The sequence below is a fragment of the Rhinolophus sinicus genome, linkage group LG11 (assembly GCF_036562045.2).
Source record: "Rhinolophus sinicus isolate RSC01 linkage group LG11, ASM3656204v1, whole genome shotgun sequence".
In the NCBI taxonomy this organism is placed as follows: domain Eukaryota; kingdom Metazoa; phylum Chordata; class Mammalia; order Chiroptera; family Rhinolophidae; genus Rhinolophus; species Rhinolophus sinicus.
The window spans coordinates 10,159,631-10,173,126 of NC_133760.1; the positions used below are offsets into that span (position 1 = coordinate 10,159,631).

At 40.5% G+C, this 13,496-nt stretch overlaps 1 protein-coding gene and 1 pseudogene across 1 annotated transcript; one reads left to right on the forward strand and one right to left on the reverse strand.

The window, feature by feature from the left end:
• LOC141567441 (translationally-controlled tumor protein-like) overlaps nt 1-13,496 on the reverse strand; it is a 30,723-nt pseudogene that overhangs the window by 11,259 nt on the left and 5,968 nt on the right.
• Nucleotides 1,477-12,530, forward strand: CXCL17 (C-X-C motif chemokine ligand 17). The gene is made up of 4 exons (XM_019713750.2): nt 1,477-1,725; nt 8,265-8,345; nt 9,016-9,117; nt 12,087-12,530. Exons 1-4 carry the CDS (start codon nt 1,647-1,649, stop codon nt 12,182-12,184), a joined length of 360 nt encoding a protein of 119 aa, XP_019569309.1. The 5' UTR covers nt 1,477-1,646; the 3' UTR covers nt 12,185-12,530.

Below are 13,496 nucleotides of genomic sequence, written 5' to 3' on the forward strand. Positions count from 1 at the left end.
TCACTGGGTACTAGATCTATTGGGGGATAGATAGGAGAGGGGTTTGGGCAGGGTGAAAAAGGTGAGCTGATTAAGAAATATAAATTGGTAGGTACAAAATAGTCATGGAAATGTAAAGTATAGGGGATATAATCAATAATGTGGTAATAACTATGTATAATGCCAGGTGGGTACTACTCAGGGGGATCACTTTCTAAATTATATAAATGTCTAACCACTAGCCTGTATACCTGAAATAATATAAAATAATATTGAATGTTAACTCTAATTGAAAAGTTTTAAAGGGGGGGAAAAGATAAAGAATAAGAGGTTCAAAGTTCCAGATATAAAACAAATAAGTCTTCAGCATGTAATATACAGCATAGAAATAGTCAATAGCATTGTGATCGTGTGGTACAGTGCCAGGTGGTTGCTGGACGTATCATGGTGATCAATTTAGCACAGGGAATATTATCAGTAATGTGGTAATAACTCTATATAGTGCCAGGTGGGTACTGTTGAACAACTGTGATGTACATCTGAAACTAATATAACACTGTACGTTAACTGTATTTTAATAAAAATATTTTTTAAAAGTCAAAAAGGATTTGACTCATGCCTTGCCTCTTTCCTTTTCTGAGGTGAAACAGTCACACCACCTTTTCTCACTCCCGCTTGGAGGCTTCCTTGTTAACTTTCCTTTAGCCCCCAACGTAGTATCACCCAGCATTGAAGCCTGGCCTCTCCTCTTTCTTTGAGCACATTTCCTAGTCTCTAGAATGAGTCACGGTGAGTAAGTGTTAATGTTCTGTAACCTTTAACATTTACTTTAAGTAGTGTACCCTCTTCTTTTATCTTAGGCCGTTTCCAAACAAGGTCTGGAGCCAGGAGTTCCAGCAGCCTTTCCTATGGTTCCTGTTGCCCAAACCCTCTTGGACCTGAAGTGCTACGGCTCTTCCACCAGCCGAGTTCCCACTCTGGGAGTGACTAGGCCAAAGCCACCTTCCAGACCAACAATTAGGAGGCCTGGTCAAACCCACTGCTCCAGGGGCAGCGTTTCAGGCAAGAGAGAAAGCCTCTCCTCCTTGATCCTGTCTCCCACCTTCTGTGAAGTGGAGGAAACCAAACGAGTGAGGACACAGGACAAGTTGCCAGGCAACACCACCACTATTGCTGAGATTGTGCCAAGGATGGGAGCAGAGTAGCTATGGGGGAAACAGACTCATCCTCTATGCTGTCAACCCTTAGTACTCACTTTCCTGCCAGATATTAAGCTAGAAAGTGTCACTGAAAGGTATAAGGAAATGCAAAGGAGCAAAAAGGCTTGGGGAAGAACTCATAACACGTTGGGGATACGGAAGCGGGAAGGAGGAGGGGAGGGAATGAGTATTACTGCCAAGTTATCAGCCACTTATGTTCTTAAGAATGCTTCACGTCTTTTGTGTGACTAGGTTTACCTCCCGTAAAACACATGGTACAACCTGTTGCCTAACAAGGCCAGCGTCACTTAGCTGTTCTCGCCCTCCAATGGGATCACTGGCCTGGGATTAGCGCGCAGACCCATAAGCCAAACACAGAGGCCTGAGCCATCCCAAGAAGTCAGGAGCCTCTAACTGGGAACCTTCCACACCGTCTTTAAGCCACTTACAGCAGCACCAACAGTTGCAATGAAACTTCTCATTTCTTTTCTCCTTCTGTTGCTGCCCCTGATGCTGATGTCCGTGGTCTCTAGCAACCCAAATCCAGGTAAATAAGATTAATTTTCTATTAAAGGGGGAAATGGAGGGGAGGGGGAAATGTGGCAAAACAGAAAAGAAAATGTGGCAAAAAAATATGCACTGAAATGTAGCTCCTTTTAGCAATAGGGATTTGGGGCAAGTCAGCCTATTTGAGTGCCTGTTTCCTCATTTACAAAAGGGAGAAAACTGTACAGTGGGACCTCGGTTTTCGAATGTCTCCATTGACGAACATTTTGGTTTACGAACGCCGTAAATTTTATGGATCTATGGTATCATTAGATAGTAAAATTCATGCTAAATTTGCAGTTTTAGGGGTTGATTTTAAAGGTCTGGAACGGAGTAATCCATTTTGCATTACTTTCTATGGGGAAACTGTGCCTCGGTTTTCGAACGTTTCAGAACTCGAACGGTCTTCCAGAACGGATTACATTAGAAAACCGAGGTACCACTGTACTTGCATCCAAAAAGTGTTGTGAGAGCTAAATGAAATACTGTATGTGGAAATGTCTGAAACTATAACTGGCAAAGAAAAAAACAAACTGGCTCAACAAATATTTGCTCCTTTACCTTCTCCCCCAATCTCTTTTGCAGAAGACTAGTGAATTTCCCCAAGGTGGCAGTGGTGTAAAGGTGTTGAGGGCAATTGTACATTCGTAGAAGATAAGGAAGTCCTTGCTTATATTCTCTATAGTGCACCAGACATCCCACCAACAATTTTAATGCTATTTAATGGTAAAGTAATAAACTATATAAATCACACCACCAGATAGTAGATTTGAAGCTTTAGCCACACCAAGCCCTGTTTTAACAGATCACCTTTGGGGAAGCAGACCCTCAGTTAGGGTTTTGGAATCGGCTCCCGTGGCCCAGCCCTTAGCAGAACAACCATGCAGAAGAGAGTTCATCCCCATGTATGTTTCTTCTTGAGAGAAGAACCAGATCCCCAAGGGACACTTTAAGGTGAAACAGCTTTGATACAATACTCAGCATGAACTTGGTCCTAAAATCAGAAGTCCACCCTATTCCACCCCAATTTCAGACTTCGTCTCCCTTGTAGAGAGAGCCCTCTGGAAGCTGCCGGGTCCCATGGCTAAGACCACCTTTTTGGAGTGGAAGGCATTTCCCTCACTATGACAGACCCCAAGGCTAGAGTCCACAAACCTTGAGTCCTCGGCCTGAATCGAAGCTCTCGCCACAACCTGCCTTTCCAATCCACCCCCTCCACTTACTAACAAATGCTCTGTGCTTCACCTAAACTAGACTGTTGGCTATTCCCTGAAAAGGTCTTATACTTTCCCACCAGCTCAACTTTGCTCATACACCCAGCTCCAAAACCACCTCCTCTCCACAGCCTTAATTCCTGCCATGATTGCACATGAGTTCTCCCTCCTGTGGACATGCTCAGCCCTAGCTTGACTCTCTCTTTGCACTTATCATATTCTGCCTTATACGGAAGGTGCTGGTGTGCCTCTCCTACCTCCACCCCCTGCCCTTCTAGACTGAAACCTTGGTGACACAATCTGGTGTATTGTTTCCATATCCCTCACACTCTCCAGCACAGTTCTCAGTAAATATTTGCTGAGTGAAAGAATAAATCCTCAGGTTTCTAAGTTCGAAGACTCTACACCTGGATTTGATAGCAGCTCTATTAACATTTGAGGCTGGATGAGTCTTTGTTGTAGAGGCTATTCTGTGTACTGTAAGGTGTTTAGCAGCATCCACATGGCATCTACACGCTAGATGCCAGTAGCAGCCTCCCCCACCCCATAAGATAGACAAAAATATCTCCAGACCTTGCCTGGAGGGGAACCCACTCCCCAGTTGATGACCACTGCTCTACACCAATAGTTCTCATTGAGTAAACGGACTGAGTCAAGTTTCTAAAGTAGCGCCTAAGGCACAAGGGCGATCAATCGGGAAAGCTCACTATGCCGCCAGGTGGCGCTATTACAAACCACATCCCATCGACAGTGGCCACCAAGCTCAAGGCTTCTTTCAGCCAAGCACAGTATTGCACGGCAGGGCTAAGTCGGGCTAGAGGAAATGACACACCACCACCCCTCAAAAAAACCCAAAGTAAAATCTGATCTTGTTTTATCTCTTAAAATAACCACATAGTCGTACATGCTCAATATGCTTTCCACAGGAAAGGGGGGGAAGATAAGTGAGAATATATGAGACTATTAGGAAATAAATTACTTGTAATAATAGCTTAGTCACTACTTATAATAGTACTTATGAATATAAAATTACTTATAATTATAGCTGACATGTGTTCAGCACGTCTAAGTGGCAGGCACTGTTCTAAGCACTTCACACATATCATCTCATTGTGTCCTCACGGAAATCTAACGTATATTTTTTAATTTTTAACTGTCCACTTTTCAGACTTCTAAAAATGTTGTAAAAATAATCAGAGTTCCAGTATATCCTTCATCCAGGTTATTTCAAATAACATCTTACATAACCATAATATGATAATCAAAACCTGGAAACTAGCATTGATACAATACTATTAACTAATGTACAAATATTCAAATTTTCCTAATCATACCATTGATGTCTTTTTCCTGGTCCAGAATCCAATCCAGGTCCTACACTGAATAAAGTCATCACGTTTCCTTGATCTCCTCCAATCTAGAGTAGTTTCTTTGCTTTCCTTCTCTTTCATGACCTTGACACTTTCGAATCAGATACTCATATTTTGAATCAGATACTCATATTTTGTAGACTTTCCCCCAACTTGGGTTTGTCTGGTGTTTCCTTATGATGAAGTTCGGATTATGCATTTTTGGCAAGAACACCACAGAAGTGACATGTGCCTTCTCAGTGCACCACACCAGAAGGCCCATGACATCAGTCTCTCTCATTACTGGTGACGTTACCTTTGAACACTTGGATAAGGAGGTGTCTGCCAGGTTTCTCTATAGTAACTGTAAAGTAACTATTTTTCCCATTGTAATTAATAAATTATCTTGTAGAGAGATATTTTGAAACTATACAAATAGCCTGTTTCTTCTTATCATACTGTTGCCCACCGATTTTTAAAATCCATGGATGAGTCCTGCCTACAACGAGTATTTCTATGGTATTCGCCAAATGGTGATTTTCTATTTCCATCATTCCTTCTACATTTATTAATTGGAATTCTACTATAAGAAAGAACTGTACCTTCTCTCCTATGTATTTATTCAATTATTTATTTATATAAGACTCATGAATATTTATCAATTATAATCCATTACTATCATTCTTTATTATGTTGTTCATATTGTCCCAAAATTGACCATTGAGAGCTCCTACAAGTTGGCTCCTATGTCTTTTTAACATGTCATTTTTTTAACAGTTCTGACACAATAAGATGTTCCAAGCTCATCTTGTATTTTCTTGCCCCAGGTCTGGAATCAGCTATTTTTCCAAGGAGCCCTGGTTCCTTTCATGGGAGAATGGTATTCACAAACCACGGGCACTAGGTATTGCCCATGGCTTCTGGGCCCTCTAGTGGAAAGAGCTAGGAAATAGATGTACGCATACACACACACAAATGTACTGTTAGCCCCATTTTACAAATTACATAAATGAGACACAGAAAAGTTAAGCAACTTGTCCAAAATCACAAAGCTAGCGGAACTGGGATATTAAAATAATGATAAATCTACCAAAAGTCCCAACAAGTGGAACTTCTTTACACATACAATTCAGCAAAAACAAGCCTAATATACCAATATAGACACTCTCTTTGGGAAATAACTAGAAGTCTGCAATTATAACCACAATAAAAACGATCATGTACTGAACACCTACTTGGGCACTGGGCACCCACAGTAGCTCATTTATTGCTAACAATTCTGCAAGGTAGATACTCCTGTACTCATTTTACAAATCAGAGAACCAACAGTCAAAGAAGCTAAGTGACTTGTCCAAGACTACATAGTGAAGTAGCAGAGCAAGTAGTTAATCCCAGGTCTGTCTGGATATAAAGTCCATGTTTATTCCACTGTGTCAGTATTTTCCAAAACTGTGTTTAGGTGGAATATAAAGTAGTTTTTACTATAATAGTTATATGTTTATTTTAATGTATGTTAGAAAAATCTAATCATGTATCAACCCATAATCTCACAGATAATATTGCATAGGACGAGGCTGTTTTTAAGCAAATTAAATTTACTTAAAGTAAACACATGGAGTAACTAATAATAGAAGAGGTACAAGCTATAGCAAAAATCATAAAGGTGGCCCATAAGTGCTATAGTGACATGTAGCTTCATTTTCAGTCACACCATGAAATTGAGGTGACGTAGGGCTGCAGAAAGTACAACAGACTAAGACTCTCAGACCAGAGTTTTAGCTCTAGATGTGTCACCATTACCTTTATTTACCTGGGCATTTTGTTTGCTCTCTCTGGACCTCAGTTTCCTTGTCTGAAAAATAAGAGATAGTGATTTAGTTATTTAATACAATCCTTTTAAAAGCAATTTCATAATGATATCAAGAAACATAAAACTGTTCTTAACTTTTGACCCAGAAATTCCACTTTGGGAAATCTCGCCCAAGACAATAATACAAAATTTGGAAACTAGTTACAAGTACACAGAAATTTATCAATATCCAGAAATAATGCAATCTAAATATTCAGCAATGGGTGAACAGTTAAATAATGTGTTGGGAGTATTGTGCCATCATTAAAAATGAAGATGACATTGCAACATGCTTATAAAGTAAGCAGAAAGAAATTTGTTCACAAGCTATGAACAAATATATAAAGAAAATCATATGCAGGAAACACACCAAAAGACCAGCAGTTGGTAAGAATAAAGAATTTCTTTATTTGTACTTTTCAAATTTTTTCTAATGTAGTTATATTACATGTAGAATGAAAAAAAAAAAAAAACACACAAAACCTCAATGCAAGGATTCAACCAAGATTCTTCTGGCTCTAATATTCTGTGACTTTTCACTGGAACTAGGAGTAGAAATCAGGTGAGAATAAAATATTAGAAAATTTCAGATTGCAGGGGCTTTGCCTGTTTAAATTATTTTAACAGCACTCAAAACAGCACATGGGAACATTTGGAAACTAGCACTTCAGAAATGATGCAACACCCTCCATCTGTGGCAGAAAGGGCACAAGTCTGGGAAATAAGAGACCTCAACTGAACCAAATGATCTCCAAGGGCCCTCTCTAGACAACTTGTCCATCCACTTACTGAACAAATATTTACCAAGTGCCTACCATGTGTCAGGAACCATGCAGCTGAATAACTACTAAGCTACTGGTTCAGAGTCTAGAAGAGAGAAAGTTTTCAGTTTGCTAGGGCTGCCGTAACAAAATACCACAGGCTGGGTGGCTTAAACAACAGAAATTTATTTTCTCACAGTTCTAGAGGCTAGATAGAATCCAAGATCAAGGTTTTGAAAGTTTGGTTTCTTCTGAGGCCTCTCTCCTTGGCTTGCAGATGGACCCCTTTTGCTACACCCTCACATTTTCATTCCTCTGTGCACACAAATCCCTGGTGTCTCTTTATATGTTCAAATCTCTTCTTATAAGGGCTCCAATAACAGCCTCATTTTAACTCAATCACCTCTTTAATGACCTTATCTCCAAATACACTCATTCTGAGGTACTGAGGGGTTAGGGCTTCAACATGAATTTGGGGGGACACAATTCAGTCCACAACAGCCTTCAAACAACAAACTATAACTGCAATAATGGAGCTGCATTCAAATATGATGGGGAATGAAAGGGAGGCATAATTAATTCTGCCAGGAATCTCAGAAACTGCTGTACAGAGGACACATCATCTGGGCCTAATTTTAGCTCCAGAATCTCAAGTCTGTATATAAACCATCATCCCTAATTGTCGTAAAAATATTTTAGGTATCACAAAGTGGGAGTAAGACAGCATTGGATGGAGCGGCTGGTTGGCTCAGTTGGTTAGATTGAAAAAAAAAAAAAACACAGAAAAACAATGACTTGACTTAGAGCTGATGGGTCCTGGAAAAACACACTGTTCCCCAGTATTCCCCAATTAAAAAAAAAAAAAATCATTGGGTGAGAAGACATTTAAATAGAGGCATGGCTTTGTTCCAGAGGAACAAAGGTAAAAACCATCCTTTTGTAGTTGAACTGGAATTAGGGATTCAAATACAGCGAACTTGGAGGTCAGGTGAAGATCCTGGAATTATTATGGAATAATCTGCTCCTTGCTCTCATTCCTTAATTCATGAGGACTTTCATGTGTGTTTTGGGGGGTGGGGTAAGGTCTTGATTAAGCCCCATCTTTTGTCCTTTCTTCCATCCAGAAGCCATTCTTTCTCCACCTACCTCCAGCTAAGCTTTTCTCTAGGCCAGATATTCGACCTCAATTCCTTATCCATTTAAAATACTCCTCTCTTGAGGACTCGAGTGAAAATACTCTTAGATCACTGAGCAAAAAAGAAAGAGAAATGGAACTGTGCTGACCTAGGTAGCACAACGCTAGGGGACCATTTCTGTCAGCCCCTTCCCTTTCCAGTGCTTGGAAGTGACCTCTTTCCTTCCCACAGAAGTTGCCAGAGACCACAGGGACAAGCGCCAGGCTTCCGGGAGGTGGCTCCAGGAAGGCGGCCAAGAATGTGAGTGCAAAGGTCAGTAACTCAGTATCAACAACGGTGATGCACAGTCTCAATCCCAACGCTCCCCCCTGAGTCCTTGGGACCAGTGCAGAAGTTAACTGAGCTCTCCACCAGCCCACCACGTGCAGCACCCACATTTGTTTTCTTCCTCAGTCTCAGTCAAGAGCTGGACTCCTAAATCTCTGCCTGTCTCCTCCCCCTTACTTTATCCCTAAGAACCCTGGGCTGCCTTCAAAAACTTCCCGGATAATATTCTCAACCTTATTTTACTCACAGGTAAGACTGAAGTCACACAGGCAAAATGGCTTGCCCCAGGTAAAGCAGCCACAAAAGGCTGATACCTAGGTTGTATTCCTTATTTTTCGGTCTCCTTAATGATATCCCGACGCCTTCTCCATCATATTTTTGGCCAACACAGGTCAGGAAAAACGTCTCAGAAATATGTGTGTGTGTGTGTGTGTGTGTGTGTGTGTGTGTGTGTGTGTGTGTGTATATATATATATATATATATATATATATATATATATATATCTGGATAGCTCCACTGTTCTGTATTGATGCTTTTCCCCACCCCATTGCAGTAAGAAAAAGGAACTGGAAGGCAAGCAAGACGGCAAGTAAAGCCCTGCCTTACTCTCAAACATATTAACCCTCCCGTCTAAGCAGCAACCTTGTATTTCAGATTGGTTCCTGAGAGCTCCTAAAAGAAAACTCATGGCATTGCCCGGGGTGCCACAGAAGCAGTGCCCTTGTGATCATCTCAAAGGAAATGTGAAAAAAAACAGTAAGTTTCCAAGGAATGGCCTTCCTTACACCAGACTCTCTCTATAGAACCAACTAGGGATGCAGCAAAGGTTGAGAGCAGACGAGAGGTAAGATGAAGACCAGGGTAAACACACGTCAGTCCTTTCTACTGATGTCAACTTGTGGGGAAACAGGAAGAGGAAGAAAAGCAGGATGCGATTCTCCTAATACTAGAGGTTTAACCAAAGTCTTAGATTTTAGAGCCCCATTGCTTATCAAAGTGGAGCGAGATGGGGCTACTGGGGACCTGGTCATTGACCTCTGAAGATGACACCAATGTCGGTGTCAAACAGAATTTGATTCTTCCCTAGTCTAGCAGTTTTTAAATGTCATATAAGAGTAAACTGGCAAATGTTAAACTGATTAATATTATGTTATTATCAAGAACGGGATAAATCCATGGGACGGCTGGATGGCTCAGTTGGTTAGAGCGCCAGCTCTTAACAACACGTTGCTGGTTCGATTCCCGCATGGGATGGTGGGCTGTGTCCCCTGCAACTAAGATTGAAAACAGCGACTGGATTTGGAGCTGAGCTGCGCCCTCCACAACTAGATTGAAGGACGACTTGGAGCTGATGGGCCTTGGAGAAACACAGTGTTCCCCAATATTCCCCAATAAAAATTTAAAAAAGAAGAAGAAAGGGATAAATCCAGATCCTTATCACTGTTGATGGAAGTAAAATACAGTTCACTACTACCTATCAAAAATTTAAATGTGTGTATCTTTTAACCCAGTAATCTCACTTCACGATATCTCTAGTGTAGAACACTAGCATATATACTCAAAGATATATATGCACAAGAATATTAATTATAGTAGTATTTGTATTGACAAATAAATAGAAATAAAAAATGTTCATCAAAAGCAAACTGGGGACACAGCCTCCGCACCTCGCTCCACTCCGACATGGCCCTGCAGAGACCAAGTGGTGCATCGAGTCTCTGATGGCTGTTTTTTCCAGAAGGATGCTGGAAAGGATGGTAACAATGCAATCTCTCCAAGACTGAGTTCCTAAGCATCATGAATACAGAACTGGTTGCCTTCACAAAGAACGAGAAGGACCCTGGTCCTTGACTGCATGATGAAGAAACTGGACCTCAACTGTGATGGGCAGCTAGATTTCTTGACCTTATTGGCTGCTTGGCAGTAGTTTCCATGACCCCTCTACCTGTTCCCAGAAGCACATCTGAGGAGCCCCGGAAGCTGGCCTCCAGACCACCCCTTCCCTTCCAGCCTTCTGGTCATCATCTCCTCACAGACGACACGTACCCTGAGACTGGCACACCCGCCACCCCATGCAGGCCACCCCTGCTGATAGCAATAAAACATTATTTTTTTTAAAAACACACACACACTTAAAAAAAAAAAAAGCTGATTTTGCAATTCTGCCGTTGTCAGAAGTAATGAGGTAAAATCATTACGTGTTAATCAGAAAGATATCCACAATACATTATGTGAAAAAAAGATTCAGAGACCCCCTATTTAGCACTCTTCACAGAAATAAATTTCAAGTGGATTAAAGATCTAAATTTGAAAGACAAACTTATAAGGGAATATAGGAGAATATATTTATGACCTTGGGATGGGAAAAGATTTCTTAAATAAGATACAAAAAGTATAATCCATAAAAGAAAAGATTAATAAATCTGACTTCACTGAAATTAAGAAATTTTGGTCATCAAAAGAATAAAATGACTATCTAAAAGTAAAAGATAATATCTGCAATATGCATGACCGATGAAGGATTAATATTAAAAATATATAAAGAATTCCAACAGATCAATGAAAGGAAGGCAGGCAACACAACAGACAAATAGGCAGAAAACGTGAATCAGCCCTTTGGAGACAAGGAAATCCTAATAGCTAATAAACACATGAAGTGGGACTCAACCTTACTGGTAATTGGGAAAATTCAAGTTAAAACCAAACATATATCACTCTACACCATCAGATTGGCATGGTTTTAAAGTCTGACAATTGCAAGTGCTAGCAAACATAGGGCAAAGAAACTCTCATATCCTGCTAATGGAAGTGTAAACTGATAAATCACTTTGGAAAAAAGTGCTGTCAGTTATCTGCTAAACTTTAAGCTCTGTCACCAAGCAATTCCTCTCTTCAGTAAATATTCCAAAGGAATGCATGCTTATATACACCAGGAGACATGCACAAGAATTTCATAGCAGCATTGCTCATAACTACCCCAAACTGAAAATTGACCAATGAATAAATAAATGGTGGTATATTCAAATATTATGTATCAGTGAGAATGAACAAATACGTGACAATGTAAATGAACCTTACAAACATAGCATTGGGTAACCAAGACACAAGAAAATAGCTACAGTATGATTTCATGTAAATAAAATTCAAAAACAGGCAAAATTAAACGAAGATATTTATGAATACATAAGTAAGTGGTAAAACAATAAAGAAAAAAGTAAATGCTTGCAATAAAAGTCAGGATTACCTCTGTGAGGGTGAGAGGGAGAACAGTGATCAGAAAAGGAAGGGGGTTGCTGGCAATATTCTATTTCTAGGCTTGGGTAGTAGTTTCACGAACATCTGCTATATAACTATTTATTGAACTGCACATACTATAAGTTTGTATGAATTTTATAGATGTATAATATTTTGCAATAATAAAAAATGTGTTAAAGGTGCAGAGCAAAACAATATGTATAGTATAAACTCATTTTTGTTTTTAAAAATCAACTATTATGTTTATATATAAAAAGATATGGAAGACTATATAGTAAACAATTAACAGTAGTTAGCTCTGGGGAATGGGGAGTGGAGGTTGAGGAGGTGTCCTTTTACTTTTTACTGGATATATATTTTTATTGTTTTCCACAGGATAAGTCTTACTTTTATAACTTTAAAAGCTCTCATAAAACTAAATTTTTAAAATGGTTTTTAATAGTAGTCTCTTCCCTTTATTTTCACCCTAGGGCACCGAAGGCACCACCGGAAGCCAAACAAGCACTCCAGGGCCTGCCAGCAGTTTATCAGACGTTGCCAGCTAGCAAGCTTTGCTCCGCCTCTGTAGGAGCTCTGAGAGCCCACTCCCCCAGCGAAACATTCTCAGTCAAGGCGGCAGTGAGCTCACCTACAGGACGCTCTTCTCCCACCTCAAGCCCGCCCTCCCTGCCCTCACTCCCTAAATCATTCTAGTGTTCTCAAAAGGCATTTTTCCCTCGATTACTTTGATTATTGTTCCCTCTGGTGCCTTCTTCTCTTATCAGTCTTTTCCCATGCCCTCTCCTTACCCAGGCTTAATAAGCTTAATTACCGGAAAGAAATCGGGAAACCCTGGTTTCCTAGCTGGTCCCACCTGACCCTACATACAATCACACAAGTAGCAATCAGAAATCAATAAATATTTTTAAACATGATAGGTCAAAATCATTTCTTTCAAATGGGGTCTGGCAACTCACATGCAATCCAGATGACCCGCCCACTTTACCCTGTTCACTCCAAACTCAACCCAGATTCTATATCTACACACACTTCTTCTCCTCCTCCTCCTCCTCCTCCTCCTCCTCCTCCTCCTCCTCCTCCTCCTCTTCCTCCTCCTCCTGCTCATTTTTCTTCTTCTTCTCCTTCTCTCTCTCTCTCTCTCCCCACTGCCCAACTTTTTATTCTTTTCCTCTTTCAACAAACCTTTCTGAGGTAAGTGCTAAGTAGGGCAAAATAAGCAGGTACAGAAAAGAATCAGACATGGTCATATTAAAGATAATATAAGTTTAAAAAAAAAAAACGGGCACAGTTTCCCAGCATGTAGAATGCCTTTAGGATTTATGATTGTTATTATCACTGTCGTCAGTAAGGCTCATTGTACTCTGTGAGTTTCCAAACTAGTACAGAAGACATATGCAGAACCATAGGTTCAGGGCTAGGGAGATGGGGTGGAAGATCCCAAATGCCACTGAAAAGGGCTTCAAGCTGTAAAGTTGAGAGGACATCGTTTTTTCAACATGGGAGTGAAATTATAAAGCAATAGGAAACTAAACTGGCAACCATTTAAAAGACTCAAAAAAGAGGAAAAGATTATTACAATAGTATAGAGACTGCCTCCCCCTCTGATCCTTTCCTTAAACATCAGAAGGGGGAGGAAAACAAGGAACACTCATCCAGAATCTGCTTTCTGTCATCCCAGATGAAACAGGACTAAGTTGGGATGCTGCCTTATGAGAAAAGACATTTTAACTAAGTGGTGAGTGGGGTGGGGCCCTATTTATGACACAAGAGGGCAAGCCCCTCCCCTGTGGTAGGAGAGTGCTGGGCACACAGCCTCCCCCTGTTTCTAATCCATCCTCCCACAACAGGAGGCACAGAAGAGCCTCACTTGGCACAGGAGT